At 44.6% G+C, this 26,097-nt stretch overlaps 1 protein-coding gene across 4 annotated transcripts in view; it reads right to left on the bottom strand.

Moving 5' to 3' along the window:
- Positions 1-26,097, bottom strand: part of LOC147019866 (uncharacterized) — a 254,067-nt gene that overhangs the window by 219,976 nt on the left and 7,994 nt on the right. For all 4 annotated transcript variants that reach the window (XM_085894649.1, XM_085894650.1, XM_085894648.1 and 1 more), the window contains 4 exons: positions 22,693-22,752; positions 7,915-7,974; positions 5,259-5,298; positions 3,487-3,596 (listed from right to left, as the gene is read on the bottom strand). In XM_085894649.1, coding sequence (XP_085750775.1) covers positions 3,487-3,596; positions 5,259-5,298; positions 7,915-7,974; positions 22,693-22,752 — 270 coding nt within the window. The remainder of the gene's footprint in view (positions 1-3,486; positions 3,597-5,258; positions 5,299-7,914; positions 7,975-22,692; positions 22,753-26,097) is intronic.

Genomic DNA, 26,097 nt, shown 5'->3' with positions numbered 1-26,097 from the left:
AGTTCAGACATCAGATCGATCAGTTTTGGTGGCACCCCACGAAGACCAAGAATCCTCCAGAGGACATCCCGATTCACTGAATCGAACACTTTACAGAGATCAACATAGGCTGCAAACAGCCCCTGCCGAAACTCTCGTCTGCATTCGGTGAGGACACGAAGTGCAAGGATACGGTCAATCGTTGACCTCTTTGGTGTAAAGCCTGACTGCTCTGGACGCTGGTGCTCAAGCAGATGGTGGCGAACCCTATCAAGAATTATCTGAGCAAAGACCTTGCCCGGCACTGTGAGCAGCGTCACCCCTCGGTAGTTGTTGCAGTCTTGGCGATCACCCTTCCCTTTCCAGAGAGGGACAACAAGGCCCCTCTTCCAGTCAGTTGGGATGATGCCTGTGTTCCAGGCAGAGCACAAAACTGCATGCAACGACATGAGTGCAGCATTTCCACCAGCCTTGAGAAGTTCAGCATGGATGCCACAGATCCCTGGAGCTTTGCCCCGTTTCAACTGGTTCACCGCAGCCCGTGTTTCCACAAGCGAAGGTAGACCACAGTTGATTTGAGGGTCAGCAACAGGGATTGTAACACCCTTGACGTCCAACTCGACAGCTGGGGGATCAGGCTGGTACAACCGCTCAAAGTAACGGGCCCAGCGGGCCTTCACTTCAGACTCCTCTGTCAAGAGCCTACCACTCTCTGCTCGAACTGCAGTGCTCCGAGGGATGGGCTTGGATGAACGTAATGTGCGAATTCCCCTGTAACCGGGACGAGAATCACCTGTCCACAAGTGATGCTCTACCCCCTCACAGATTCCTCGCACATAGGCCTCCTTGTCCACCCTCAGTGCACGTACAGTTTTACGCCTCAGCTCCCTGAACAGCTCAGCTCTGCCATTCAGCCTGGCCCTGCGACTCTGGTCAATGGTATCCAGTGTCCCTTGAGAGACAAAATTCTTCTTTGCCCTGCGGTGAGCTCCAAGACATCCACCGGCAACATCAAGGACGGTGGTCTTGAAGGCGCTCCACAACTCTTCAGGACCCCCCAAAGCACCCAGACCCCCCAAGTGTCCACTCAGCCTGTTCGCAAACTCCTCAGCTACTCTCTCATCCCTGAGCTTGGCAACATCCAGCCTAGGCTGGGATGGTACCATTCTCCAGGATTTAAGGTGCAGCTTTAGAGTTGCTACAACAAGCCTGTGGTCAGTATTGAGGAACTAAGCACTCCGGTAGACCCTGCAGTTCTGGATCACCCTCCAACGACCGTCGATGAGGACATGGTCAATCTCCTTTGCCACACCGCCAGCGTTGGAAGACCAAGTCCAGCGATGAGCTTGTGGGCGCTGAAACCATGAACCAGCCACCCGAAGTCCATGACTTCTTGCAAAGTCAAGGAACTTAGTGCTATTCTGGTTCATAGTTCCTGACCCATGGGGACCAACACACACCTCATAACCATCCCTATCAGTTCCAGTCGATGCATTGAAATCCCCCAAGACGAGAAGTGTATCTCGTCTGGGGCACTGATCAACCACAGACTCGAGCGTGGTGTAGAATGCGTCCTTCACGGTGAGATCACTCGCCTCAGTCGGAGCATAAACAGAGACCAGGGAAATGACACCTAAGGAGTGACGAATCCTTAATCTCATAATACGCTCGTTGACCGGTGTTACCTCAATTATCATTGGGGTCAGCTTATTGGACACAGCTACAGCAACTCCTTGGGTATGGTAACCATCAGAGCGACCAGACCAATAGTAGGTGTAACCACCCACCATTATCTCGCCGCAATCTGGTCTCCGAACCTCAGAGAGAGCTGCAATCCCGATGTCCAAACGCTTGAGCTCATATGATAACAGAGACAGGTGATCATCCACTCTTAGGGATAGGACATTCCAGGCACCCACCCGAAGGGACCGCCTCAGGTTAACCCAAGGAGACCGCCGTCTGGTGGACGACACCTCAGCACCACTCCGACACACTCTCCCGCAATCTGACCCAGGGATGTTACCCCGTGGTTTCCCTCCTATCATCAAAGATTGGAGGTCCCGAAGGCTTTGCCCCAATCCCGTCATCCGGTGAGCTGCCCTGCGAAGGGAAGCTGCACAGGAGGTACTCCCACGGAGTGGGTTTTCAGTTTTTTTTGCGTTTTTGCGTTTTACGGAATGAAGGGTTTTACGGTGGCCGGAGTGCAAATCCTGCCATCAACCTCCTAATAAGAAGTAACCCAACTGCAGGAGGACGTCTGCAGACACAGTTGGGCACTAGATATGGATGGCCGTTGGCTCACAAGGAGCTCCTCCGCCCTTTGACAGGTTTTGTTTTTAATCCTGCTGGGTGTCCATATCCAAACACCCTCCTCACCAGAAAACCTGGTGGGGGAGACGGTTTAGTCGCCGACAACCCGACCATGGAACAGGTTAGTACAGGTTTACATGGTACCTGTAGCAGGTCACAGATCGAACCTGACCTTCAGTTATGAATTAAAAAATTAATTTGGAAAAATTATTTATACATCATTCATAATTCATCTAAATGTGGCATTAATGGTCGGGGGTGAATACTTTTGCAGTCCCCGAATGTTGGTTTGTCTGATGTTTGTTTTTATGTCAATCACCTTCAGGTCACATTTTTACTCTGATCTTCATGAAACGTAACCACCTGGTGGAGGTCATGACAATGTGGAAACCCATTGTTTTTGATGTCAACAGTTGAAAAGGTCAAGGGTACATAAATCGCCAAATTTCAACTGATTCACTGTATATCCATGTACAGTGTATACCGCACTGAATGTAAAACTGAAAAACACGGTTTGATGGTGAAACCTCGTCGAGGTGAAGTCTTGATTGACACCTGTGAGTATATCTATTAATTACGTATTGTTTGAACGTGAGTTGGACCGCGAGTACATAAATTACTTACTTATTATTGGACCATGACCATCTATTAATTACTATTAATTACCATGTCAGTTCTTGTGATGGGATTGTTGGCTAATGTTTCAGGAATTTGATGGTTGCCTCAAAACCAAAGTACTGCAGTAAACATAAAGATCTTCCTGATATATTGCAAGGATTCTGTCGGAATCACTTATGCTGCATAGTGAGCGATTCAGTTCCACCACAGTGGTATTGGAGTGATCTTTTGTGTTTTTTTTACTTCAGTGGCTGTTGAGTATTTTTGCCAGAATTACGAGGATCAACCAAAACATCTGGATTTTCCAAATATTACAATCACAGGTGTGATATTTTCCATTAGATTCACTGGTGGGATCCATTATACTTTTGTGTACACACTCAAAGGGCTAATCTTGTGACGTTCATCACAAAATGTTGCAGCACATGATTTGAAAAGGGGGCAGGCAGCATTTTGTCCGACCATCAACGACACACTTCGTAACTCGTACCACGTGCTCACCATGCACCAGAATCGTGCTTTTGACAGATTAAACTATTGTTTGCCTGTATTTTTTAAGCATGATGAACAAAACCTTACCATATCCCAGTTGTTGTGAATAATATACGCTGCTGAGAGAACAAAGTAAGTTGTGATAATGCTGATGAGAACATGTTCACTGTGCAGCCATGTTGGAATTGATGTACTTTCTGGAAACAACAACAAAAAGAATGTTAAATGATTGCATGATCACTGTGAGAACATGTACAAAGGGTTTCAGGAAAATTCATTGCAATTTGCTCACATCACACAGGAAATGCTTAGAGTTAAAATAAATAAAAATAGAATCTGTTTTCATCTTGTCAACAAATCTTTCCATTTCATTCACTCACAGGTCTGTGCCATTCACTCAGAGAACGCATTTTGGGATGCGAGTCAGTTTTGAGTCCGAGTCGTCCAGAACATTCTTTTGGGGATGCACAACCAGAGTACGAGGAAAAACTCACTGAATCCTAATTAAAAGACATTACGGAATATTTAACATCTACCAGTGAATACGAGCAGACGGGGAGTGTAGGTGAAGAGCAATCAAGTCTTTCCACAGATTCTCAATGGGATTGAAGTCTGGGCTTTGGCCGAGCCACTCAAGGACTTGCACGTTCTTGTTCTGAAGCTATTTCAGTGTTGCTTTGGCTGTATGATTGGAGTTATTGTCCTGTTGGAACATAAATCTTCGCCGCAGTCTAAGTTACTGTATTTTGCACTCTGAAGCATGTTCTCCTCAAGGATTTGCCTGGATTTGGCTCCATTCATTGTTCCCTCCATCCTTACAAGTCTCCCAGTCCTTGCCACTGAAAAGCATCCCCATAGCAGGATGCTGCCAACTCCATGCTTCACGGTAACGATGGTGTTTGATGGATGATGAGCTGTGCTCGGTTTCCGCCAGAAGTAACGTTTTGCATTCAGGCCAATGAGTTTAATTTTCATCTCATCAAACCACAGAATCTTTTGCCTCATGCTCTCAGCCTTTCATGGGCCTTTTTGCAAACTCCAGGTGTGCTGTCATGTGCCTTTTTCTCAAGAGTGGCCTTCGTCTGGCCACTCTCTCATAAAGCCTGGATTTGTGAAGTGCTGCAGAGGCTTGTCCTTCCGGCAGGTTCTCCCATCTCAGCCAAAGAGTCTGGAGTTCTGTCAGAGTGGTCATTGAGTTGTTGTTCACCTCCCTGACCAAGGTCCTTCTTGCCCAGTTGCTCAGTTTGGTCGGACGCCCAGCTGTCGGAAGAGTCTGGGTCTTTCCATATTCTTCCCATTTCTGAATGATGGAGCTCACTGTACTCTTGGGAACCTTCAACACTCTAGAAATTGCTTTATCCCCTTCCCCATATCTATGCCTCCTGAAAATTCTATCTCGGAATTCTACGGACAGTTCCTTGAACTTCATGGCAGAGTTTCTGCTCTGACATGCACTGTCAACTGTGGGACCTTCCATAGAAAGGTGTGTTTCTTTCTATATCATGTCCAATCAATTTAATTGGCCAAGGTGGGCTCCAATCAAGTTGTCGAGACATCTCCACGATGATCAAACGAAATTGGATGCACCTGAGCTCAATTTGGAGTGTCATAGCAAAGGCGTTGAACACTTGATGACACGACATTTCAGCTTTTCTTTTTTAATTAATTTGTAAGGATTTATAAAAACGTTTTCACTTTGTCATGATGGGGTATTTTGTGTAGATCGGTGAGAAAACATTTAAATTTCATCAATTTGAAATTCAGGCTGTCACACAACAAAATGTGACAAAAATCGAGGGGTGTGAATACTTTCTGGAGGCACTGGAAAAAAATATATTCCAACATGAAAGATTACTTACCTTGATCCAAGATTAATTTCCAAGCATCTTCAGGAGAGGACTGTTGAAAACAGACATTATTAAATTTTACATTGTGAAGTTTTTACTCCAATTTAAAATATCTAAAAACAAAAAATGACTTTAAATCACGTTAATTAATTCCCAACAAACATCAGGTGAGGGGTGATTGGCTGTGACTCAACGCTGAGTTACAACTGCAGGTTCAATAAACACAAATATGACAAGCAAAAAAAATGGCAAATTGGATTTTGGGTTGTGTTAGTGGATGCATTATGCACAACTCTGAAGAATTAGTGACATTGAATAAAAGTGGAGTTATGCCACATTCCGGATATTAAGCTCATTTATTATCTCATTGTGAGAAGGATATAGCTCGAGTGGAGAGGGTTCAAAGTATAGTAACCACAGATGCTGGTCTGATAAATGGAACATGTCCTTCAATGGATCATTAAAACAACCCACATGTCTACTTCCATGGTCAGCCACGAGAAGAGGTTCGGTCTCTTGAACTTCCAGGCCTCACAATCAGCCATGGCCTCTCCTGGACATGGTGGCTGTTTTCGGAGGCCTGCAGAGAAAAGCTGGTCTCCAAAGCCAGCCACAGACTGGGTATCCAATGTCGATCCAAGTATTTCCTTTGAAAATCAGATGAACACTCAGTATACAAGGCCTTTATCCATAGCTCAAAGGAGTACTGCTCTCCTCTCTCGGCTGGCACCCAAGAATCACATCTCTCTCCTGAATTCTGTGAAATATGAAGTCCTCAACATTATTGGACTCTCCCCTGATGAGGTCAAAGTACAAGGTCTGTTGTTTTCCAATTGCAAGCAAGTTTGTGGTCTGTTTTAAACCACCTCTTCACCAATATTGCACACTCTGCTCTCTTGTTCTTTCAACCCTCTCCAACAACTTGAAGATGTACCTGTTCATGTAATAACCCCTCATCCATCCATGCATTGGGACTATACTCTGAACAGAGCGTCGGTGCTGCCAAAGCACTCTCCTGGGCTATTGGGCACAATCCTGGATGGGTCACCACTCCGACACAGGATACTCGAATGGCTCAATCATCCCAGCAAGCTGGTACTCATTTTGCCGACCTTGGAAAGATGACATACTGAGTCAACCCCACCTGGTATTAATTCAACAGCAAAGGGGGATTTGAACTGAGGACCCTGGGATCCCAAGCCCACCACCTTCACCATTAAGCCAGCATCAAGCATAACACCGCATGGTTGAACCTTCAAAATCCAGCATGACTGCACACTTACACTCCTTTGTTCATCGCTTCTCCAATCTGTGGAAATGCCTTCCAGAAGCCATTCTTGCAGTGCACTGCCACCTCATCTCATCCATCATGCTGATCCATGATCTTTATTACCCCCATTGTCCCTTCTTAAGGCCTAAGTCACATTTGCCACGGTGGCCGTGGGGTCTCCAAAATCTACGGCCACTAGCAATTATAGGGCGGCCGCAGTATTTCCACGGTCACACAATGTAGCAGTCACATATATTTTTATTTTTCGGGGAGCCGCACGGCGTATTTAGAAATCGTGGAGACCGAAAACGTGGTGTTGCCTTACGGTCTTTGATTTGATGTCGCACGGTGACCTTAAGGGGGCCCTGCGGCGGCCATAGAATTTAAGGCAGACGCAATGTTGCTTCAAGGTGCCCGCAAGGCGACCGCAGGGGGGCCCTAAGGCAAACGTGCGGCCAGACGGACGGTAACTAATGGGTTAAAAAAAAAAAATTTACCAGGTTTTTTTTGTTTTTTTTTCGGCTTGTCGAATTGCTAAAGCGAATGTAGAAATGAAAAAAGTTATAACTCCGCGTTATAATTCCATGGCGACCCCTACAGCCTGTAAAAGATAGCCAAACGGCGTAGGGCCACCCTGAGGCCACCGCAGAAACTCTGCGGCTGCCGCACGTTTCTGTCAATTCATAGGGCGTACGGCCACCGTATCCTCGCCGTAGAGCAAATGTGACTTAGGCCAAACCCAGCAATCTTACTTCCTGGTTTCAGTGTTTCATCCCCTCCTCTTTCTCTCTCTCTCTTATTTTCCTGTTTGTTCATTTCCTTGTTGATTGTGCCTAATTGTTGCCTGGCTTTTCCATTGTCAGTGAATCCCTGCTAATGCATGAGCCTTACTCTTGTACATAGGGGTGAAAAAGTGATTTTCAGGAATGAGGGAAGATTAGAAAGAACAGGGAGTAATCACATGAGGAAAAAAAAAATGAGAACATTGAGATGCGATTTAACTTTTACAAGGAATTGAGAGAGTCAGTGCAGATTTTTTCAGTTGGAGGGAGAAGACAGTTCAAGATGGCACTGCGTTAAATGAAAGGCAAAGTTGTAACATGGTTGAGGAAAGGATTTTTACTGAGTGGTTAGTACATGCAGTCGTTTGCCAAGAAGAGTCGTGGATGTAAAACCAGTTGATCAGATAAGAATCATGAGTAAATAACGTAGAGGGTTGCAAAAATACATACCAAGTATTTCTACTCAGTTGCCTTGAATATACATTTTTATTTTATAGCACAATAGGTATTGCTACGACGCCACAGAAAAGTATTGTTGATGTGTAGACATGTTTTCGGCAACATCTCTGACCTTCCACGACAATGTGTTTCTGTTTCTGAATGCACGCCATCTTACCTTATGAGGAAGGAGTTTGGAGATTGTTTCATGAAGATAATCTGAAAATCCTCGCTGCTTCTGTGTGACAAACAGGCACCCAAGCAACTCGTGTTACTCAGTGATCTTACTCGATTTCCTAAGGCTTTAAGTCGGAGATAACCATGAGAAACCAAAACGCTGAAGACAATTTGGAGTTTTAAGGAAGCAATCAGCAATATTGAACATACATGCAACTAGAACAGCACATCTAGATGAATGTAACGTCAATGAAACATCGAGATGAATGCAACAAAAACATTGTTTTTCAGTGAAAGCTCCGCAAGGCTTCTGGGTTGTACACAGTGAATACTGGAGTTGGTAATCACACTGACTCCAACCTGCAGATTCCAGAAAAAAAATGCTTTATAGGCCAAGCGTGTGTGTGTGTGTGTGTGTGTGTGTGTGTGTGTGTGTGTGTGTGTGTGTGTGTTCATAAAGCACAACACATTCTCTTCTCTCTCTTCTCTCTCTTCTCTCTTCTCTCTTCTCTCTTCTCTCTTCTCTCTTCTCTCTTCTCTCTTCTCTCTTCTCTCTTCTCTCTTCTCTCTTCTCTCTTCTCTCTTCTCTCTTCTCTCTTCTCTCTTCTCTCTCTCTCTCTCTCTCTCTCTCTCTCTCTCTCTCTCTCTCTCTCTCTCTCTCTCTCTCTCATCCTTGCTCAATCGCCTCCCAATAGAGTGTGCAGCACCCAGCTCCCACATCTCCTCTCTCAGACTCCCCTCCTAACTCTTTCTCTAGACATATCCAGACAGTGGTTATATTATGTCTGGACGGTGTTTATCTCCGGACGTGTTCAGGCAGGGTTTGTCTCTGGATGTGTCCGAGCAGTATTTGTCTCCAGCCAACTTGGTTCCGGATGCATCTGGGCGGTGTTTATGTCTCGATAAGAGTTTGTCTCTGGACCACCGTGTTTACAGTATGACTGGTAGAAAATGGATTTCAGACGTTATTTTGTTTCCATATTTCCTGTTGATGAAACAGAATGAATCGTAATTAACGCTCCACCGCACGTCTGCCTTCCCTTCCTCTCACCTCACGCTCTCTTTCCTTCCCCCACCTCTCCTCGTTCCCCCTCTCTCCTCTCCCCTCCACCTCTTCACTCTCTGCTCTCTCTCCTCCACCCCTCCCTCCCTCTTCCCCCCTCTTTTTCTCCCTCTTCCCCCTCTTTTTCTCCCTCCTCCCTTTTGTATTACCGTCACTGAAGCGACGGTGGAATTTGCTCATGGTTCGGATTATGTCTTCCGCGGTGATGCTCACCATAACAGTCAGGAGGCGCATCTGATGTATAATTGATGAATGTGGTCATCATTGGTTCGATATTTATCGGTATACCTTCCTGATGAGGGCGAATAAGCCCGAAATCTGGATAGGTGGCTCCGTTTGATGTTTAACTGATGCTGACCACGTAATCTTTGTCTGTTTGACAGAGTCGCCCGGCCGAGGCTTCTGGGTTGGAGGTGACACTTTGGTGTAGGACGATGTCCAAGGGAGATCAAGAGAGTGCTCGTCACACTCTACCATGAAGCCAGGGCACTCCGCCGTCATGAGATGCATTTGATACGTGTCGCGAGTGATGCCACTACAGCACAGGGAAACATCGGTGATATGGCTCTGCAAGGTGCAGGAGGGGAGCGAGCACTAAGTGTCAGAGTTTCAGTCAGGACGAGGGAGCCAGAGTCAACAAGTGTAAGGTATGCATGGAGTCCGTTCTATCCCAATCTTTTTCTTTCTATCTCAGCTCATTCTCGTCACCAATCATTCGTCCAATCATTTTTCCCATCATTCCTTGCCGATCACTCATCTCTCCTTTCTACATTGGATGCATTATGCTGGCATATGTACTGTCGAGTGTTAAGTCATTGATAAGGTTCCTAGGACGGATCTGTCGTGGAGGGGATAAGAGGGAATATATACGTGCTATAATTGTATGCACAGTATGTGCAATTTCATTGTTTTCTCTGCCTGTAAATACCTGTTTGGCCTGCCATTTAAATCCTTGCATTTTTGACTGCCAGTGAGGGCAATTTCTTTTCGAAACCGTGTCCTGACTTATTCTGTCCATTTTGATGGCGGCGTAAGACTGCTGAGGTATATGGTCAGCTCGGATTTATTTAAATTCGATCTCAGATTCGGTTACCTAATGTTGCTTCCACTCAGTTCACTGACTAAAGTCTGCGACGTAACCGAGGCACAGTTCCCCTTTCACCTCGCTTAACTCAACACTATGGTAAACACATCTTAGGCACAAAGATCCAGCCAGATTGAGAGTTGGAAACGGCATCTGTGTTCTCTTAGACACGTCGTCCCCTCAGAGTTATTCAGAGGCGATGTCTGCCAAAAACTATCACAATATACATCCACAGTTAGGTTTTCAGGGGTCCCAAAGAGATCCTCACATAGTTAAAGCAGTCATTTCATAGTATACTGTTTCATTTAACTGTCTAAAGCCCATGCTGATAGGTCCGCGTTGCGATTGTGTCGTATAAATCCCATTTGTGTCATTTTCCTTATTCTGCATTATTTTCAACAAAACATCAGTCACATATCATGAACACATTCTCCCAACAGCCCAATAAACCATTTCAAACAGGTTTCATGAAAGCCTGTAAAAATAAATTATGGCAAAACCCAAAGCAGAGGTGGCTTCTCGATCATATGGACGAGGCTCGGGAGGGGGAGGGTGTGGGGGGGGGGGAGAGGTCGAGGCTTGAGTTAAGGGGGGCTTGAGGCTTTAGAAAAGGGGAGAGGAGAGCCTCAAATGAACAAGTGTGGTAGAAAGACTGAGAGGGTTGGAGATTCAGAGTTTGAGAGGGTTTCCAAACTGTTTGGGACTCGCTTATTATTATTCCAATACACGTGAGGGTCCTTTCGTTCTTCGCTCTGTGTCCTTCCTTCTGTCATTCCTTTCACTTTGCTTGCTCACTTGCATTTCTTTCAGGCCTTGAAGCACTTTTCATTGTTAACTTTGGAGCGACTTGATAGCCACCCTCTCTGGCGGCATGAATCCGACCCGAAGCGTTTATTTTTGTCACTCTCCTTCGCGCTTTGTATATTCATTTCTCGCCAGACTATTCATTCTTTCTTGCATCTTCTGTTTCTGTCCTTTCACTCTCTTCCTTATTTATTTGCCTTCTGCAATCGTACACCTTCGCCTTCACTTGCCCACGTCCAATAGCTGCGTCGCTCGACCCTCTGCCTCATCTACATCACGTGGGCATGCTGCCAAGAGATGGATTGAATACCTGCTGTGAGTGAGGTCACTGGTCCATGGGGAAACGCTCAATCTGAGGATGTACGAGCAGGAGGGGAGTGGAATGTGTGCAAAGGTCTGTCCTATCCCTTAAATGGGGGTCTTAAAAGTATTGTTGTGGTTACCAGATTCGCAAACCACCATTCAGGTCCCTTAGGTGAGGTATCTCGGTAAGTGCATGTGTAGTTAGGCCCAAACCCGTTGTCTAGTGGGAATACATGTCATTTATGCGAGCTGCGACTCTTCAGGATAGCCGTTTTTCTTTTACTATCTTTATTTTGGACCAACCGCCATGATCACAACCACAACATCAACCACCGACCACAACCACCACTTCACCACAACCGCCACGACCTTCACGCACACCTCACAACCGTAGCATCGCCACCGTTCTTGCCCCGCTGTGGGTACCGGTGTTGGACTCATGCAGAACGCGCGTCGAACAGCGTGTACAAAATCACGGATTTTGTGCTTCAAAAACGGATCAAAAACGACACACGCCCACTTTTTGCCGTCCAATCGGTGAGCGAGGGGCGATTTGGCCCCGCCTCCAGAACGATCGATATATGCAAATTTGTGGATCAAAAAGCCTTCACGCCCACTTTTTCTCGGGCCAATGGGGAGCGAGGTGAAAGGTCAAAGGGAGGGGGTCAAAGGCGAAGTTACGGGGGGGATAAAAGGACGGTGTTCGTCAGTCAGAAGAGAGTCGCAAACGAGAACGAGAAGGAGTCGAGAACGAGAAGGAGTCGGAACGGAGGGGACGAGTGTGGAAGACTGGAGCCCGAAGCCTGCAGTGGCTGGAGAAGCTGAAGAGAGTCGGACGAGGGGGTGCTCGCGTCGGTGCCAGGAGCTGCACGCCCGAGGGAGGCCGGCAGCGCGACCTGGCCGAGGTGGAGACGCACACCAGGGATAATAAAGATCCTCTATACCCCGAGCATCAGCAACCCCCTCCTGTTTCCCCCCGCGCTGAGATAGTGCGACCAAGGGGGCCCCTTTTCCCACCCCCCTGCCTGACACTGTCCGCGAGGCCCGCGGAGAGAAGCGCCATCGCCGCTCCGCGTCTCATCACCAGACGGGTAGGCCCGACCCGGTCTCGGCCTCAGGCCTGCCTCATTCTTGGGGATGTTCTTTTCCTTGGTTTTGGGTATGTGTTGTCGGCGCCGTCTGTGAAGTAGAATTGTATAAGTGTTGCCGTGTGCTTGGTAGTCGGTATTAGCTCTGCACTGTGTTTTCACTTTTATGTTTGCTTTTTGTGTAAATGGAATTGTGTTTTCTTTTTTTTGTGTGCATTTGGTGGAATTGTATTTGTGTGCTTCCCGTGTGCCGCGAATAAATGTGCTTTATTGTTGAACTGTTTCCCGCTTCGCTTCGTCTTTTCCTCCATTGAATCCCCATCTTGCTTCACGTAAAGGGTTGGTAGTGGGCTGAATACGCCCGATAATTAATCGAACCGTCGAGGTCGACGATAACACCGCTCGGTTATTCTGATAGTACGGAACGGGTCGCTTAAGTGGCCCGTGTCCGAAGTCGACCTGCGGCGAGGTGCGATCGCCCGGTCTACCCTCCGCGTGGGTACTTAGGTCGTTCGAATTTGGCGAGCAACCCTATCCCACGCGGGGGCTGATTGGCTCGATCGCGGTGAGACCGAAAGGTCCACCCGTGACTGGTTCCCGGCGTTAGTCCGAGAGGGTCACGACTGGATTGTCCGTCCGGTGGGCGACGTGCCGCGATTCGAGTTACGTGGCCGTCGCACGCCGGCGGGCGCGAAGACCGCAACAGTATTAAAATGAGGGATTAAATGATTTGGAAGAGGCACCATAACAAATCAGCAACAGATAATTTTTGTGTAGCCCGCCCTCACTGCAGTCGGCTTCTCAATGATCGTTGGCAGTTTTGATGGGTCACAAGTGATCAGGAGAGGATAATGCAATTTGGACATGGACTCCAAGGAATGACAGACGATACATTCTATTGAATTATATTGTGTCCCAAGTAAAATCAAGGCTCACCTGCACAGTATGCCATTCTGAAAGTTGGCATAAGATTTTGTTTGTAGATTTGGCCAAGGACTTCTGTTTTAATTTGTATGAAAAAAATTTTTAAAGCACAATTTCGGTTTCAGTGAAGTCGGAAATATGTCACACTGGTGGCATTCACATTGATCTCGTTTAAGGTATAAATAAGACTTTACATTACATCAAAGTTTATGTGAATATCTTTGCGATTTTATGAAAATTCTTTGAAATAATGTGATGGGTTCATCCTTAGATGTGCAAATTGCTTCAGTCGTCCCAAAAAGTTTATGTTGCTGCCCCAGCAGACGGAGTTTTTTCACATTATTTTTATAAAGTGAAGAAGGAAGGAGTAATGTGTAATGCTCAAGATGCATGAGCACTTGGCCAAATCAAGCCCTCAACAAACGTGAACTCAAAACCAACACAACAGGACCAATCAAATCCGGATGGGAAGACAGAATCAGTTTCACACTAGGAGTAACATGACAGGGAACAACCCAACAACAGTTAGACAAGACATTTCAGGTGTGTCAAACTTAGCTTTTTGAGAGGATCTCAGGGAGTTAAGAAACTCAAGAAGAAACCTCAACCTGAACACCGTGTCCCCACAAAACAAAATCACATAATCAGCTCTAAAAATCGTTCAGGTCAATCTCTCAAAACTTCCTCATTTCTGTTCCACATCTTATATCCAAAGGACTTATCAAGGTGAATGGAAAGCTGGTGCAATTGTATCTTTCTGGAGTAATGCATGTCATCATCCCTTAACAGGAAGAAAAGTGGAGATCGCTTCCCGAAAGTGATCCAAAAATCTTTTTTGCCTCTGTTTCACAAACACAGGGACACAAAGTAAACTTCAGGTTGAAATGTTTTCCTCAGACAATAAAATAAAATAAACGAGAACAAAACTCTTCAACGTTGCCCGATATGCCTCCGCCCACATTATTACATAATTTTACGTACTTGTACCAAGTTTGATTTAAATCCCTTCAGCTATTCTCAAATATCACATTTTTACCTGACATGACCTCTGACCTTTGACCTTTGAAGCCAAAACTTTATCAGCTCATCTTTGCATCATAATATGTACTTTTGCCAAGTTTGGTCAAAATCCCATCACTGGTTCACAAGTTAGCTTGGTGACAGAATTTTTTCCCCACGGGACCTCTGACATTTTACCTCTTGACCCCATAATCTAATCAGTTAATCTTTGCATCATTATAATACTTGCACCAAGTTTAAGTTGGATCCCTTCAGCCATTGTTAACTTATCACGGAGAGACACACGGATGGATGAACGGACAGCCAGACGGAAACCCGAAAACATACCGCCAACCTTTGTCGACGGAGGCATAAAAACACAAGGAGATGCCTCCCCAGCATCAAATACACTGCAGTACAGGAATTACCACTGCTACCGTTCACAGTGATCCCCCTCCACACCATCTGTTAATGAGATAAATAAAAAATACTTTTACCGAGATTAACATGGAACATGCTGCTTTTATGAAGGAAAGGATTATGCACAAACGAACTGTCACTCCGAGACAAAAACACGCCACAATGGCCCCAAGTCACCCACATCTGGTGGATTAGGCCTGCGTTGGCCACCGCCAATCCCACTGAAGTGCTGAGGATGTCATAAACCTGTGTTTCATTTCCAATGAACCGAGCATTTCCAGGCAAAAAGGAAGCATTGCTGGAGCATAACAGCCAATTTGAACAATTATTTTAAAAGCATCGTGCTACAACGAATCAGAAGGGGGTTTATTGGAACCCTACAACAGCTTTCCTGTCGTAATGGCTTCCATTTTGAGTGACAAAGGAACTAATTTGCTGACGTCTCCACCAAAAAGCAGAAAAGAGTTCATTCATTCACAAAATTCAAGAAAATGAATTTTTTTTCTAAAACGCTGGCACACGTTGAATACATTATGGGTAAGTTTTGATAACATTGAGGACGCTGAAAAACACTGCCATACGTCGTTGTACGCTGGCTTTAAACGTTGTACTTTTTGGTTGTTCTCAATTTTTTTCATGCTTGAAATTTCACGACGTATGCCGGCGTATGACTCAAACGTTCCGCTACGCTGGCCACAAGTTGTATGCACGGTCTGCGATCGTTGACAGATGTCAACACATGCTACTTGTAAGTTAATCATAAGTTGAGACACGCCGAGGTAATGTTTAGCGTACCCGAAACTTATTTCTAACCTATGATTAACGTGTTATTGGCACGTTACGCGATCGTTGCCACACGTCGACAGACGTTACTTTTAAGTTACTCATAGGCTGAAAGACGTCGGTAGAATGGATCGTCCTTGCATCAGCGTCCACGGCCACAGCCAGGACACTTATTTGCAGCATTCTTCAAACTTTTCTTCGGCATGACGAGGATGTTCACACTTCGATGTCTAGCTTGGCTATGATTTCAATTGTCCATCGGCAGCGTCTATTTAAAATAGTCGAGTTTGAGCGTTTTAACACGTTCAGAAGAAACGCTTCAAATTTCAAAACCCCAGCGTCAAAAAACAAAGGCGAGTGACAGCAATTTAAATTGTTCATTGTAAACAATGAAAATAGCTGAGTGGTACCGTTTAAAAGTTGTTGAGTGTAAAAAAAAATCCAATTGCTGAGCGCAAGCATCTACTTTCAATAGTGGAGATGCAGCCATTTAAATCGTTGAGTGGCAGCCTATGAATAGCAAACCCTACGTCACCGGCAAAGATAAACTGCCGCACGATATGGATAAGTTAGGCTATCGTTGGGCATAGTTTGTGAACGCCGGCTTCACGATAATTATTCGTTGGTCTATCGTATCTATAAGTAATCAAAGTGCTCTATGCACATTATTAGTTCATTGTGCATTTGTCCAACCCGTTATGAATAGACCTAAATCGTAAAAACAAGCTATAGCTCATTGTTGAAAAAGCCCCCAAAAATTAGCCGCGAAGAACTTCGAACAATGGTGAAAAGATGTCTCCTACCCGTGGACACGCGGACGCAAGGACGATCCATCATAACCCACACCCTCCCCCTCACACTCACCTACTACTGCCAACATGAACAAACTAATACTAATACTGATACTGATACTGTTACTGCTGACATGGACATCGACTCAAAAAGGACTCGAAAACACTGTTGGGTTCCCCTTTTATGAGCAGCATTTTAAAATACAAATTCCCAAAACCGCTGGGAACACGTCTTTATATGGCAGTTGAAAGTTAGAAACACGTTAATTTTTTTTTTTTTTGTCGACCAAAAGACGTCATTGGAATACGTCTACATACGTCGATGTGTGTTGGGACTACGTAAAGAATTGGTTCAAAGGACGTCAAACATAAGTTAGAAATAAGTTTCGCGTAAAAAAGACATTACCGCGACGTGTTTCGACTTATGAGTAGCTTATAAGTAGCGTTTGTGGACGTGTGTAAGCATCCACATATCGTGTGTAAAACTTATCCCCATCGCATGCGGAACGTGTGTCATATGCCGAGTACGTCCAAAAATTTTGAACATGTTTAAAATTTCTTGACGCACTCTACTTACTATGACGTATGATAGCGTACTTTAGCGTTCTACTCACGTATACCAAACTTACTCATACCGTATTTGACGTGCCCCAACGTTTTAGACACATTTTTCTTAGGTCGGCATACGCTGGCAAGATCGCCAAGGTGTGACCGCGATGTTGTCACTTCCATTTCTACGGCAGTTATGATTCGAATCGTTGTGCGTCAGCCTTTTAATAGGCTACGTCACGACATCGTCGGCGATGCGTGCAACGCGCTATGCCGAAGTTAGACTATCGTTGGGCATCGGTTGTGTAGGCCGACAACAGGTTCAGTATTCGTTGGTATAAGTTATCTATAACACAACGAAACGTTCTGTGTCCGTTACCAATGCGTTATACATAAGACCAAGTCGCTATGAATACGTCCGAATCTTTAAAAAAAAAACATCAAAAGTTCAACGTCAGCCAGCGTTTTACATACATTTTAATACGCTGCCATCGCTGGCTAAAACGTCAAGGTGTGACCGGGCCTTAAGGAGACAATGTGTTCGGCAAGTACCACTTTTGTTCGGGGCTAATTTAGGATATTTCCAGACAAGTAGGACATTATATCCTTGATGAATGGTGCAGTCAAAGTCAGTCTTTGATGAATGGTAAAATCAAACTCTTAACAAGATGAAAAGTACTTTTCATGTTTATTTGTTTTTCATCAACCCAATGGTTGTCTCATTCAACTGTTTGTTTTATTCCTAAACATTATTAAATTCTTGTTTTAATTACTTAGGTGTGTTATGGTAGCTTTGGACTTTGCCTTCAAAAGAAGAGTCTCTTTCACAGCAAGACTCTTCTCCAGAAGGCAAAGTCATTTGCAAGTGCACGCAACTCTGACCACATTGACACGACTGACTCAGATGAATTACATAGATACCATCTGATAATTAGAATCCACTACTTCCAAGGAATAGAGCTTCAACTAACACAACAATCAGATTGTACATATGTGGAGTTATCCTGAATTCATCTCTCGAAGAGCTGTGTCACTGAGTACTGGAAGACCCCGGTTTATGTCGGGGATGTGTTGATGAAAAGTGTGACGAATATTGAAACGACAAAAATCAAAGTAATTTTTATTATAAGAATTAATCGAATAAGGGGGGAATGCGTTCCTCACATCACCACTTCTGGTGTCGTATTTTGCTTTTTATGCCTCAGATGACGAAGTCGCGAAGGCATTATGTTTTCAGTTTGTCCTTCCAGCCGTGTGTACCTCCATTTGTAATCGGTTTTCGTTGCCATAATAACTTTAAAAAAGGCTGAAGGGATCCAAGTCAAACTTGGTACAAGCATTTATAATGATGTAAAGATGAACTGATTAGATTTTGACGTCAAAAGGTCAAACGTCTTCGGTCATGTTCGGTAAAACTTATGTTACTGCACTAACTTGTGAACCAGTGATGGGATTTTGACCAAACTTTGAACCAGTGATGCGATTTTGACCAAACTTGTTCAAAGTATACAGTATGATGCAAAGATGAACGGATTATATGGTGGTATCAAGAGGTCATGCCTGGTGTTGGCTTAATGGTTAGGGTGGTGGGCTTGGGATCCCAGGGTCCTGAGTTCAAATCCCCCTTGGTTGTTGAATTAATACCAGGTGGGGTTCACTCTGCCTGTCATTCTTCTGAGGTCAGCAAAATGAATGCCAGCATGTTGGTGTACTGTGTCGGAGTGGCGACCCGTCCATTATTGTGCCCAATAGCCAAGGAGACTGCTTAGGCAGCACCAACACTCTGCACAGAGTATGGTCCCAATGGATGGATGGACAGATCAAGAGGTCAAAGGTCAAATGATAGAGTCCATCATAACTTGAGGTTGACGGAAGGGATCTAAGTCAAACTTGGTACAAGTATGTATCATGATGTACACATAAACTGATTAGATTATGTGGTCAAGATGTCAAAGGTTATGTACAAATGTTATATTTGAGAACAGCTGAAGGAATTTAAATCAACCTTTGCACAAACATGAATAATGATGAAATAATGTGGACGGAAGGCATATCTGTCGAAGTCGCGAAGTTGAAGAGTGCCGTTCTAGTTTCCTCTGATGCCACCCTTTTTTGATGAATGAGTTATATTCAAGTACACATACGTATAACTAAAATAAAAAACAACAACCAAGCATATTTCAATAAAAATAAACCTCTTCCAGAAACAGTCAAAGGTGGTGGTAAGTCTTCTTCCTCGTCCTTCAATGATCGTGCGCATATTCATAGATCGGAGGCAAACTTAACAATCTGGCAATCCATTAATACCAGCATGCATTTGATGAATAACATCTAATTTCACTTCCAAGGTAACAATTTTACACTGCCTCTTAGCCAATCGACAGCACAGTAGATTGAAGTGAGAAGCAAAGTACATTAGTTCTTTCAGCAATTTTGTGTTCTTTCGAACCATCTTTATCAGTCTTGTCAGTTCTGAAAATGCTCGTGAATAAAAGGTTTGGTTTTTAAAATGACGTAAGTGTGAGTTGAGAAGATGAATATAGAGAAATGGTATTAATAATGTGACAATGCATTTACACAATGACATTAAATGGGTGACGTAAGCCAGAATATTACTGTAGTTTATATTTAAAGATACACTTGATTTTTCTCGAGAAGCAACAAAACTTCTGTGGCTTCACACCAGCATAAATTTTTTGAGGAAAAAAAAAATGAGCTGAAACAGTTGTAAAAATTGTGTGTGTCAGTGGTTCAAAAGAGCTGAGAATGCACTGGACAGCACCGAACACACCAGGCTTTCCTGGTGGCTAACACACCACCAGGCTAACACACCAGGATGAATGCTGAAACTCGGTGTTTGCTTCTAAATCTTGTGTCCCAAACCCATCACTTTCTGTACCCACCTCACCCAGTCGCACCCAACTGTCCCTGGACTCTGTGTCCTTTTCTCCTGACAAAGTGGAGAGATTGCTGTCAAACCTCAACTCAGATTCTGCAACCGGTCCAGACAGCATCAGCCCACGTGTCCTACAAACCTGCTCTGCTGCTCTTGCTCACCCTCTCTCTGTTCTATTCACCCTCTCACTTGCTCAAGGTCATGTGCCATCTGTTTGGGAACCAGCAAACATTACCGCTCTGCATAAAAAAGGTGCAAAAACAGATCCCTGCAACGACAGACCAATCAGCCTTCTCCCAATCATCAGCAAGGTTATGGAATCCATCATCGCTTCAGACATTAAATCCTTCCTCTTCTCCAATGGCTTGATTTCCGACCATCAATTTGGATTCAAACCAGGTCACTAACTTGGATATGCTGCTTCTGCCCTCCCAACAATGGATGGAGATCCTCAATGCCAGACATGAAATCACAGCCACCTCCCAAGACGGATTGCTTGCCTTCGATCTGGTCTGGCACCCTACCCTGCTCACTAAACTCTCTTCCTATTGTATCCAAGGACATCTCCACTCATGGCTTGCAGACTTCCTTTTCTGTCTCAGCCAACATATGGCCCTCAATGGAGTTCTCATCCCTTCTTCCTGTCCAGACTGGAGTTCCTCAAGGCAGTGTTCTAGGCAGTGTGACCACTCCTTGGCTTTTTCACAAGATCTTGGCTATTCGTTGTTCACCTTGGCATCTTGGTTTTCTATAGGTTTTCTTGGCGTATAGGTTTTCTATTATCATCGCTTTTTTGAAACCTTGTGAATTCTTGGCTTTTTTCATTGGCTCACCTTGGCATTTATGAAAATGAGGAGTGGTCACACTGGTTCTGGGTCCTGTTCTTTTTCTGGTTTTCATCTATGATCTCCCTGACTCTCTGCAAAATCCTCTTTATCTATTTGCTGATGACTCCACCCTCTGCCATGCCATCTGTCATCCCTCAGATCGACAAGCAGCAGCCTCTTCAATCTCTGAAGATCTGGACAAAATCACAAACTGATCCAACAAGTGGAACATGTCTTTCAACCCTGACAAATCTCACACTCTCACTATGTCTCTCTGAAAGGACCATCTGGAAACACCCCCATCTACTTTCTCAACAATTCTCTTGGAGAAGTCCTTTCATTCAAGTTTCTCGGTCTCACTATCTGCCTTGATCTTTCCTGGGAAAGCCACATTTCCAAGCTGGCCTCCAAAGCCAGTCGCCGACTGGACATCCTCAATCATGTAAAGTCCTTCCTTGGCACACCTGAGATACTGACCATATACAAAGTTTTCGTCCGCAACCTGATAGAGTACTGATATCCCCTCTGGGCTGGTGCTCGCGCCTCTCACCTTCACGCTGTGGAAACCAAGGCATTTGGGATCATTGGTATCTTCCGCGATGAGGCTGAGTCATTGTGTCTCTCACTCTCTCACCACAGGTAGGTCGGTGGTCTTTCTGTCTTCTACCGTCTCCTCTCCCACTTCACCCCTCCCTTCCCCTGCTCTGTCTGAGATATGTCCCCCCCCCCCCATATTTCCGCAGGGTGCTCAAGGTCTGCCAGCAACTCCCTTCTGGGAAAACTACTAAAATCAAGAATCACTGCTCACCTTCAATCTTTCATTCCTTTTTTTTCCTGCCTTTGGAACAAACTCCCTCACTCTCTTCAATCCCACTCTTCCCTCCAGGTCTTCAAAACAACTGTTCCCCACCATATATTTTCTTCCCCCATCCAAAACCACGATCTTTTCTTACCCCGCTTATCCACCCCAAACCCACCTCCTTCAAATTCCCTACTTTCCTTCCTGAAAGTCCCTGAAGTGTACATCTTGTTCCCCCTGTGTACCCCACCCCATCCCTCTCCCTTCCACAGATCTCCTCATGCCTCTGTTCCACACTGGTTTTTCCTTCCCTCTTCGACCCTCCTTGTCTCCTGCTCCCCTTGTTGTAAGTTGTGTGTGTTAGCTCTCACACGAGCCTCGACAGGGTATACAAAAATAACAAGTTCGAATTGCGAACATAGCCCGTGGGAGTTCATTCGTACAACTCTCAGTTGAGCGATAGCACGGACGACAGATAGTTTTGAAATTTGGTAAGATTTTCATCGCATCAGAAAAAGAAACCAGAACACCTCACAAGAGTGAGGCGAGTTTCATATCATCATTTGCGATTTAATTTTGCGTTGGGCATCGCCCAGCGCATTAAATTTTTTATTTTTGTGATAACAATTTTAAGAAAATGGGGCGAAAGAGCCGTTTCTCGGCCCAAAGGGCCGGAATCGCACTTTTGGCTCAGTTACTGCCTGGGGAATGGTCTCTAGAATATACCTGTCAAGTTTGGTTCGGTTCCGTTGACGAACAACCGAGAAATAGCAATTGTAAAAAAAATAAAAATAAAAAATAAAAAAAAAATCGGCCGAGAGGGCCGTTTGATCATCCAAATGGCCATAATCTCACTTTGGGCTCAGTTAATGCCCGCAGAGTGACCTCAAGAATATACCTGTCCAATTTCGTCCGGTTTCTTTCATGAATAACCGAGAAATAACCATTTTAAGAAAATGGGCCAAAAGGGCCGTTTCTCAGCCCAAAGAGTCAGAATCGCACTTTGGGCTCAGTTGTTGCCTGGGGAATGGTCTCGAGAATTTACCTGTCAAGTTTAGTTCGGTTCACTAATAACCGAGAAATAACATTTAAAGAAAATGGGCCAAAATGGGCCGTTTCTTGTCCCAAAGGGCTGCAATCGCACTTTGGGCTCAGTTCCTGCCTGGGGAATGGTCTCTAGAATATTCCTGTCAATTTTCATGGAATTCTGTTCATGAATAATGGAGAAATAGACTTTCAAATGAACTGTACACAAGAAAAGAGAGAACGCGAGTGACGCTTCGACCCCGTGGAGTCTTCCACCCCACAGGGAAAAAAATAAAAAAAATTGGGCCTGTGCACCATAGTATTATTTATTTCGAAGGAAGGGCATACACTGGCCCACACTCTGATATCACGAGGCACAGTGTATACACTGCAACACCACAAAACGCAGGAATGCCATCTTACCTTGAAGGAATTGAGAGTGGAAATTGCCTCCCATATATAATGCCAAAATCCCTTTGGTTTCTGCAAGACAGACACAGGGACACAGATCACGTGGTATTATTTGAAGTGGTTTTGGTAAATGGCTTTCATTTATAATTGAAGCAATGTCACCCATTTCAAAACAGAAAAATATGATTACTTCGACAATACTGGCTTTGTGTTTAATTTCAACACTACCGAGCTGAATCGGTCTCACTGCTGCTATTTACAATGTCTGAGACTTGTTTGGTATGACAGAAGAAACACTTTCGAAATACGGCGTGACAGACATGGAAAGAGCACACAAAATTATATTTGGTAATACTTCTCGAAGCAACATAAAAATATACTGGGAATAGTACAGGGAAGGAGCACACAAACAACAACAACAACCACAGCCACGACAGCAACAGCAGCAAGAATAATACCAACGTGTTATAAAATATCCTTTTTTCACATTTCAGTTTATTTAACATGCTCATTAATTCTCACACATAGTTATCCAATATGTTTGTGTTGTACAACATACAATTGTCCTTTGATTAAACCGGTCAGCGAAACGATGGGTCGGCACGCCAAGTAATAAATCATACAGCATTTCAGGACACACTCTCCATTCATTTGTGAAGATAGACTTTACAACCACTGCTGATCTGGACCGTTAGGTGATTAGGGTTCAGTCAAATGGGGTTGTCAAAGAGGTGGGACTCTATTGAGTAACGAACCAGCGGAGAGAAGTTCCCCTATTCACTGCATGATAGAACACCATCACAACAGTCCATCAGCCCCACCGAGTTTATTGACAAGGCAGTGTGTTTACAAGCATACACTGCGAATTAATATACACTGTATGTTCATCCCATGAACCCAGATGGCTACAAAATATTTGTTTCCGTCCAGGTTCTTATAGGCTTTCCCCTCACCTCCTTTACGTAAAGGAAGTAAGTGTCTATTCGATAATTGTAGATTAGAGGGAGAGGTACTGGGAGGTCAGGCAGCTACTCTGCTCTGGCATACTTCTCCATTGGGGGTTAGCAAGTTTTCCAGCAAGCTGAAGGGATCTGTGACCCCAGCGACTTCAAATTTCTGGATATACAACTGACCTCTCTGCTTCTGTAAATGACTAACATCATTACATAATCTTGAACCACTTGCAGTTGCAGATATTTTTCCAGACATTTTCAGTTATCCCTGTCCAGATCCGGACTTTTTTAAAATCTGGATGATCTACAAAATGAAGGACTCAACAGGGGATGACATCACCAGCTTACATCAGAAAGAAACCTCTTTACAGTACTCATGCATACATGCAATAGAGTATTAAAAAAGATAACTGGAAGGGCACTTGGTAGGGGGCATACCTCTGCCAAGGTGATGAGGTTACATTTTATTCGTATCCTAATGAGAGGCTGGATCTGGATTTGGAGCTGAACTAAAATTCAATCACCTTGTTCTTGTCACCGAACCAATTCACCCACCACGTTTCGTCCGAATCTGTCCATAACTCTTTGAGATATCTGCTAAATGTTGTTGATGGCCCTATGTCCCAATGGGGAAGAATCACTGAAAAAATTCTCAGATCCAGATCCAGATTCGGATCTTCAACAAAATCGAATCATTTCGTCCTTGTCACATGCCAATGTTCTCCACAAAATTTCAATGCAAATCCGTCCACAACTTTTTGAGATATTTTGTTCACAAACAGACGTTGTGAAACGTGGCCAGTATGTTTCACAGCGTTAACTTCGTTCGCTGACCCAGAGTAAAGGGATAGCGAGATAGGCACAGAGAAAGGCTGATCACTCATCAAATTTGTTCAACGTCGGTAAACGTGGAACATGTGAATGGTGAACGGATATCACAAGCTGATGATCAGCTCCAGATTCTACGACTAAGATCTCACCATTAGCAGCTTACAATTCCTTCATCTGGAGCTCAACAAAGCACTGATCTTCCCTTTGGACAGGCACCCTTGCCTCACATCTTCCACATATTGACACCATTGAAAACAAGGCCCTCAAAGCATTGGAATATCCTCTGATGAAGCTGAGTCTGAGCCTGCTACGCTTGCATCGCAGACAGGTCGGTGACCTCTCTGTCTTGTGCCACCTTTATTAGAGTCTTGTACCATCTGCCCTTTCGTTCTCCACTCACAACTTCCCCTGGGGGCACACGGTACAATACTAACCCACTTCTGGTGAAACTCTCAAAATCTAGACTCATTGCTCATCTCCACTCATTTGTTCCTATTTTCTCTCAGCTGTGGACCCAACTTCTCAGTCTGTTCAACCCCATCCTTCCCTTGAGAGCTTCAAGATGGCTATTCACCGCCACTTCAAGTCTTCCCCCATTCAAGGAATTTACAAGGAATTAATGCTCAGGAGGAGGGCATTTGGCCCATCATGCCTGCGCCACACCAATACCAGATTTAATAAATCCTTCAATACCCCTTCCTTTTGTGTGCAGCCTTTTGGCGACACGTATTTCCCTTCCTCTTCTTCTTCTTTTTTGTCTGCAGCACAAGGCTATGCGAAGCATAATTGGCTGAGGGCTTGGCTGTGCTGCTGTTGTGACGTGGGCAGGAATTTGGAATTTGGCCAGGGTGCCGGCGATAGCTCGCCTACTCTTTGCGAAGGGCACCGTGTGATCTTTAACATCCACCAAGTAATGCTAGCAGATGGGATGCCTCGTTCAACATCCCTCCAAGGGATGGCACATGTATTTATGACTCGGCATGCCTGCGACACACCAGTATGACAGTTTATAGCTGAGCAGACATTCAAACCCAGACCAGATGGCTCATACACGAGTGTGCATCCATCTGGGCCATCCTACCAGCCCCCAGCCCCCTTTCCTCTTCGTGCTGTGTTTGAATTTGTATGAGGAATAAACGCCCAGGAAAATGAAACAGCAACAAATACAGCTCCAACAATCACAAAAAAAGACAAAAGAAATATGTTAAAAAAAAGCATCAACAAATATACACCAACAACTGGGAGAACGACAAAAGAGCACAAAAATAGAAAAAAGAATTGGGCCAAGTTGGGATCGACAAAGAGGATTCAATGGAATGGCGAAGAAGAGGTCAGCTCAACTGGGATGGAGAACAAATCATTAAAAATGCCCAAGACCAGGAACACGACACAAATGGCTTCAATAAAATGGTGGGACTGAGCATTCGGACAAGTGTAGGTTCTGCAAGGTCGAAACAGAAAGTACTTGTCACCTGCTTTTGGGATGCAAAAAATTATCATCAGAACAACTTTACACATAACGGCACAACAAAGTATGTAAAGTGATCCATTGGCATATTTGCAAAATTTCAACATCCCAGTTCCCAAAAACTCATGGAAACACGAACCAAGGGCAATCATTGAAAATAAGGAT

The sequence above is a fragment of the Eptatretus burgeri genome, chromosome 9, assembly GCF_056783735.1.
Source record: "Eptatretus burgeri isolate ZD-2024b chromosome 9, Ebu_testis_v1, whole genome shotgun sequence".
Lineage (NCBI taxonomy): Eukaryota > Metazoa > Chordata > Myxini > Myxiniformes > Myxinidae > Eptatretus > Eptatretus burgeri.
Note: the sequence above shows the minus strand (reverse complement) of the source record. Positions and strands in the feature narration are given on the sequence as shown.